This window comes from Punica granatum, chromosome 2, assembly GCF_007655135.1.
Source record: "Punica granatum isolate Tunisia-2019 chromosome 2, ASM765513v2, whole genome shotgun sequence".
Classification (NCBI taxonomy): Eukaryota; Viridiplantae; Streptophyta; class Magnoliopsida; order Myrtales; family Lythraceae; genus Punica; species Punica granatum.
The window spans coordinates 25481285-25488612 of NC_045128.1; the positions used below are offsets into that span (position 1 = coordinate 25481285).

Below are 7328 nucleotides of genomic sequence, written 5' to 3' on the forward strand. Positions count from 1 at the left end.
TTTAGCAAACAGCAGCGCTGCCATGATAATCTATACCTCAAGCTCAACATCTCAGCCATGTGCACAACCATCCAGTATCGTCTCTAGTGAGCTTAGCCTGTGCTTTCTCCAACGCTTCCGTCGGCAGAAGTGACCACATCAACAGTGCATCGAAGCCCCCTACCTTTCCTCATGCATGCTAACCAAGACTCTAGTGTCAACCCTCGAAGTCGTTGCCGTCCGCTCATTCCTCAGTTTGTTGTCAAGCATGACTCCTCTTTCAAAGCTGCCCGGCGCTCCGACGGTCTTCTTATGAGTCCGACCTCGAGCCCTACACCTCAGCCTCAAGCTAATCCCTTCCCATTTTTGGTTCCTCTCACTTTATCTCTCTGTCGATCTCTGCCATCATCTCTGTCTCGCAGCTTTGGAGTCCCGACTACCCCAGCTGCAACTCACGGCTTTCACTACTCCGTCTCATCCTAGAGCTTCGCCCGCTAAGCTCGTCTCTGATGTCTCATATCATCTGTTGTCTCGAGCTTCAATGTCTAATCTCAGCTCCTCCAACAAACCTAGGCTCAACCCCCTTTTAAACTCCTTCCAAATAGTGGCACAATTGGGGATAAGACAAGGCTAGGTGAAATTATTGGCCCCAAGCTTGACTATCCATGTGTGGATTGAATTTTTTTCTTATTATTATTGATATGATGAAATAGAAGAATCTCTATGCCTCCCAAGGAGAAGGAGGAGAATGGAGCCGAGTAGCGAGCTTTATAACAAAAACTCCGTGAGAAGACAGAGGCTCAAGCAAAAAAGGAAGAAGAAAATAGAGCCGAACAACGAGCTCTACAAGAAAAACTCCGAGGGAGACGAAGGCTACAACTAGAGAGAAGGCTCTAGAGGCAATGTTGCTCAAGCTTATAGACTAAGCAATAAGATCGTGCTGCATGAGTATGATAGATTTTCAAGTTGTTGGGATTGCTATCGGGAATATTTACATTGTTGTTAAACTTGTGACATTGGCCTAGTTTGGTCGGGAATTGTAACATTAGGTTTGATAATTATGATGCAATAATAATTTGCAACATAATTATGTGATATAATTCTTGAACTTACATGCATATTTATAATAATTATTTGGGTTTGATTAAAATAAATTTCACGATGCATCATGATAACAAACTTACAGCTTGTTGACAGACAAAAAAACCATTGCTAGTCATCTGTCAATAAGCCGACAACTTGTTGATAGAAAGTCCATCAGCTGAGGATTAGGATGCTCCTTTGAGGTGATTATAGGCTAACACAAACATGGGTCGTCCCATGTTGATGTTAGGCGACGTCTGCTAAACATCGACGTAAATTAGTCTAGGCCGACGTTAGCATGGGTAGTCACAGGGTGGTCATGCTCGACGTTTACCAAACGTTGCTATAGTCAAGTCTAAGGCTACTGATACAAACATTGCCTTAGGTGGTCCTCCCCCGACTACGAGTTACGGCGCCTACCATTATGGGTTGGTACAGATGGTCTTTAGTGACGTTTTTTGTAAATGTTGCGAAGTCCTACCCCCACTAGAACTTAAGCAATCCATAGTTAAATGTCGGCACAAACGTCACGAGACCTATAATGATGCCTTTATGGGTCGCCCTAGACCCCTTTTTCTTGTAGTGAGAGGATCTCAACTCATTGTTGAGTTTGTTCAGCAATTTGACTTGCCTTCGTATTTGTTGATATCAGCTCATGAAATGTTTCGGCGACCGACCCATAAGGTTGCAATACCGTTGAATCATAATAGACAGATACTTTTGAGTCATGACAATTGACGGCCTCATGGTTTCCCACGGTGTCAAAATAACCATGGGCAAATGAAAGTGAAATTTGTCATGGTGAATCATATGCAGTAGGCATCAGCTATGAAATTCATTGGTCTCATAGTGATGGAAATATGATGGAGTCGAGTTATCTCAAGATGAGTAATAAGTTGTTATGGACTACCAGCACGGTGGTCTAGCGGTTAAGTTTCAAGTATTCCACTTGAAGATCATGAGTTCGAACATCACTGAGAACGTAGTGCTCACCACTATGTGGGTGTATTATGGGCTGGCGGTGGCTGATCCATAACACTTGATTCAGTGGGCTTTGAACTTAATTCACTAGTGTGCCGGTGGGGCTGCGGTGACCAAGTTGAGCCAAGTCTCAGCGAGCTATGGCGAAAGAAATATTTTGTGGCGGCCAGATTCCCTTAGTTGGGGCAATCACAGCGGACTAATAACTTGACCTAGTCTTTTATTTAGCAAAAAAAAAAGTCGTTATGGAAGGCTGTCGTATTTCCTTCACGGCTTCATAGTCTTTCGCATAAATATAACGACCAAAAGCCAGCGATGAAGCATTATTCCAACACAAAACACTATAAGCCAAGTAATTTGGCTCATTAACATTTGTGTCGGCCTCATAGTTTGGCATCCAAATGTCTGCCTTAGCCATGGTGGATTAATTATCAGCTAATGGAAGCAGCGATCGCGACTGATGTAGACAAGAAGACATCATTGGTGTTGTCCACCGGGACGTGCCAAAATGTAATTGTCGAATTATTTCCTCGGCAGCCTTGTCGGTGCTTGGGAGGGCGTGCCACGGAGCTTACGGTCTCCGAACAAATATGAACTCAACAACCCCTTTGGGTTGTAGAATTGAAAAGAGAGAGCGCCTAGCAATCCCACAATCAAGACGATTGTAAAGCGGGGAACTCCTATAGGGCTTGATGCCTTGCTATGAACAAAAGGACTTTCAGGCCCCGTTTGGATTGAGAGTTAACTGATTTTAACTTTAACTTTAACTCAACATACTACACAACAAAAATAAACATTTTCCAATTCAAAAATTTTAACTTTAACTTTAATTCAACACACTACACAACAAAAACACACGTTTCCCAAGTCAAATTTATAATCACATCTTATTTGTCATTTTCCACAATCAAAATCAAAATCAAAATTAAAGTAACTTTAACTCTGAATCCAAACGGCCCCTCAATTACTCGAGCTTGAACAGTGAACTCTATTAATTGAAAGGAAGAGTATAAGATAAAAAGATTAACAAGCATGGCTTGTGAAGATGTGTATGTAGGTATGTGTCGAGCTACGGCCAAAGGTCCTATTTATAAGAGAAGAAGCCTTAGACTTCAAGAAAAAGATTTAATTGGCCACTTACTAATCTAATTTATTAATTTCTCTAGTGAATGACAAATTAGTAGCCAATTTACTATCTAATTTATTCACGTCCATTATGTTGTCTTCTCCTATTCTTCTTCTCCTTTTCTGCCGTTCATGGAGGTTCAGTTCTCCATTTTTCTAATTAAGCCTCCAAACTTTCTCATTTTCTATTCTAGCCCAATCATTTTAATACTCCAAATTTCACCTCATGAAATGATAGCCGCGGTCATCAGGCTTGAATTTTGAAATAATCGGCCTTTAACCATGGGCCAACCTTCACAAGCTTCTCATTGGATGTCCATATTAAAACGGACTCAAAGCGATGAAATTAAATGGGCTTGCAATATTACCACCTTCTTGAACCAACACCCAAAGTCGACCCATAATTATATTTCCGTTTTATACAAGCTAATTTCTCGAACTTGTATTGTTTTAGAATTTACAGAAATATGGCATCAACAATTATATGAACTTGACTACGTCATAATAAATAGGGGTAGAATGATAACTTTCAAATAAAAATTTCTAATCTTTTTACACCGTAATAATCGGGGTAGAATGGTAAATTTGAATAGGGGCGGACGGTAAATTTAAAATAAGAATTTCTAATATTATTTATAGATTACTTTCATTAATTAAATTTAAAACTTCTATCTAATTTATTTGATAGCATATCATGCAAGCATTTTATGCCCGCTTTTTCAACTATATAGTATTTATAGTCATACTTATAAACTATATCTATATACATATATATATATATATATATATATACTAGAGAACTCCTGCCCGAAATATAAATATAAATATATATAAACTTGACAGCTTCTAATAAATAGCAATAAAGTAATAAATCCATTACTAATTCATATTTAATACACTATATAGAAAGGGTAAATTACAAAAAAAAAAAACCCAAGTTTTGTAAAATGTCTCAATTTTGTCCTAAATTTTGTTTTGTAACAAAAAAAACCATAAGTTTTCTAAAATGTCTAAAAAATGACCTCCGTTATAACTTCTGTCAATTTTTGCTGCTGATGGTGAGTCCCTTTAACAGTCCACGTAGGTCACACGTAGGCTAGTGGGTCCCTTTAACAGTCCACGTATGTCACACGTAGGCAAAAATTGACGGAAGTTATAACGGATGTCATTTTTTAGACATTTTAGAAAACTTATGGTTTTTTTTGTTACAAAACAAAATTTAGGACAAAACTGAGACATTTTACAAAATTTGGGTTTTTTTTGTAATTTGCCCATATAGAAATTAAATGATAATAGTTAATATTTTAATTAATAAAAATACATGAATAAATAAAATATTAAAAGAAATATTAAAAAAATTCAATCATTTCATTAATAAATAAATATATTCATAATTTTAAGAAGATAAACAATCATTTCTACTTATTTAAATTTATTATTAATTTTATATTTTTAAGAATTATAAGTACTCTGACAAAAGCTCAATTCAGTAAATCTTTTATCCAAGTAAATGGGTATTCAAATTTATAAAACTTCATTATCCAAGAAAATAATGAAATTAAAAAGTTTTGATGGACAATAAAATTATTAATATTTGGGAAAAAGACAAAAACCCCATTCTGATTTGGGGTCGAAACAAATCGCACATTGTTTTTTTGTTTGGGACAATTAGCCTCCATGTGGTTTGCTCTGTTAGTCATAGGAGGTTATGACGTTAATTTTTGTTTTTCCATTTTCAGTCTTCAATCTTCAATCTTTAACCTTTAATTATTTTGGTTCTAAATCTTTTTCTTTTATCATTCATATTCTCAACTTTCCATTTTGTTTCATTTTAGTTCTATAAAGAAAATCGAAAGGAAGGGGGGCGGGGTTGCCAATCGGCGACCCGACCTCTCCACCGAGGTCGCTGGTACCCACGGAGGACCTCGGCAACCTCGGTCGGCAACCCCGACCCCGAATTGACCGAGGACTCTGAGTTGGCGGTCACTAGTCGATTTAGGGTTGGGGTTGCCAATCGGCGACCTGACCCTTCCACTGAGATCGCCGGCGTCCTCCGTGGGTACGGGTGATCTCGGTGGAGGGGTCGGGGTCGCCGATTGGTGGCCCCAACCCCGAATCGACTGGGAACCCCTCATTCCCTTTTGATTTTCGTTATAGGACTAAAATGAAATAAAATGAAAAGTTGAGGATATGAATGATAAAAGAAAAAGATATAACCAAAATGATTAAAAAGCTAAATATTTAGGACTGAAAATGAAAAAAAAAATTAACATTGTAACCCCCTATGTCTAACGGAGCAAACCACATGGAGGCTAATTGTCCCAAATAAAAGGACTTGGTGTGATTTGTCCCGACCCCAAACCGCAATAAGGGGTTTTGTCTTTTCCCTTTAATATTTCATCAAAATAAAACTAACAATTTTATCTAAAAGTAATCGAATTTTGAATTAATTTTTTTGGAAATTTAACTTAATTGCATATATTACGCAAATTTTTTATTGCATTAAAAATAGAAAAAAAAATAAACTTTTCACATGTTAATAACTATAAGTTTATACCAATTATTGCTTTCATATTAAATTTTTATAATAAATTATGTTTGATAAAATCCATACAATGCATAGATTCATTCAATAAGCTAGTTTTTTTTTTATACATGGAGTGATAATAAACCACAATGATTAAATGATGATATATCATCATGAAAATTATTCGTCAAATCTTCTATTTAATTTCGTGATAAGCATGGAAACTAAATTTCACTATACATGGAAAATAATTATATGAGAGATTACACACAATTATTACTCCTTCAATCTCAATCTCTCTCTTCTTCCTTTCAGCCATGTCCTCTCTATTAAATGCTTTGGTATCTCTCACCTCCTTAATTCCTCCAAATACACAAAAGTTCCTTTATTGCTCAGGTCACAAACATGATGAGATCTTCACTCATTGGTTGCTACTTTCTCCTCTTCGTTGCTGGGATCTTCGAGCATGCCATGTCATCCCCTTCTTTCTCTTCTTCAGCTCTAGTCGAAGAGCGCCAGCCTCAACGATACGTTAAGTCACATTCCTTCAACAGGAAGTTTAAGCACTACTACAGATCAAAGGTAGGGTTGATTTCATCTTCTTATGTGAAACATTTCATTTTTTCTACCTTTTGCTCCTAAGGCAAGACAAATTGTAGGTTTTGGTTGAAGAAGCAAAGGGACCGGATGCCCTCGTGAGTACTTTGAAGCCTGAATTCTCAAGAGGAAGTGGCATCAATGATTTTGATGATTTGGTATATCATACCGACTACCATGGAGTCAGTACTCATCCACCGACCCCACCAAACATCATGCGTACTTTGAAGCCCGAATTCTCAAGAGGAAGTGGCATCAACGATTTTGATGATTTGGTATATCATACCGACTACCGTGGAGTCGGTACTCATCCACCGACCCCACCAAACCATGATTAAAAGGCCTTGTAATGCATAAGTTTTCTGCCATTGATACAGTAGAGATATAGTTTGAAAGATATTGTCTAAAGGAAAACTCAGTCTTTAATTCTCTATGCTTGGTGAAGTTGGCTATATATGTCTTAGAAATGGGAGATGAAAATAAGTGTTATAGTCGGGTGGTGTTTGTTTCAACTTAATTAATTTAGTGCTTAAAAGTAAGTTATAAGAGAAACGAATGTAAGAAAGAGGGAAATATGAGAGATAAAGATCTAAACTACTTAATCATTAATAAAAAAATCACTTAACTCATTAAGTAGAAAATTTTGACTTGATGAATATGCGGACCCGAATTAAGCCTCATCTAAGCCCGCATGTGTGCGCACAGTCGCACGGCTTGGGAGTATCCACCTTCCCGGGGGACGCATGACGGATGCCCGTGAAAAGGAGTCACCACTACCTGTTCACGACTCGAAGATCGAGGGTTGGTGAGTTGTCCGGGTCTAGGGATAAGGAATAAACCTAGTATGCTAAGGCATATGGTATTGCAGAATCAAAAGTTCCGAATTCGGGGGTTCTGTTACGTGTGGGACTACATCTTGCACGTTCTATTGGTACTCTAGTTTGTTAAGGGTTTGCTGTTTTTAGTTTGTTTACCGTATGGATTAGGCTACACTCATCTTACTCGGTTTGACACCATAAATTCATTGAGAAGTGAT

At 37.6% G+C, this 7328-nt stretch overlaps 1 protein-coding gene across 1 annotated transcript; it reads left to right on the forward strand.

Moving 5' to 3' along the window:
- The first annotated feature begins 6073 nt into the window (after window positions 1-6073).
- Window positions 6074-6783, forward strand: LOC116197704. Its single transcript, XM_031527914.1, has 2 exons — window positions 6074-6277; window positions 6355-6783. Exons 1-2 carry the CDS (start codon window positions 6101-6103, stop codon window positions 6628-6630), a joined length of 453 nt encoding a protein of 150 aa, XP_031383774.1. The 5' UTR covers window positions 6074-6100; the 3' UTR covers window positions 6631-6783.
- The last annotated feature ends 545 nt before the right edge of the window (window positions 6784-7328 follow it).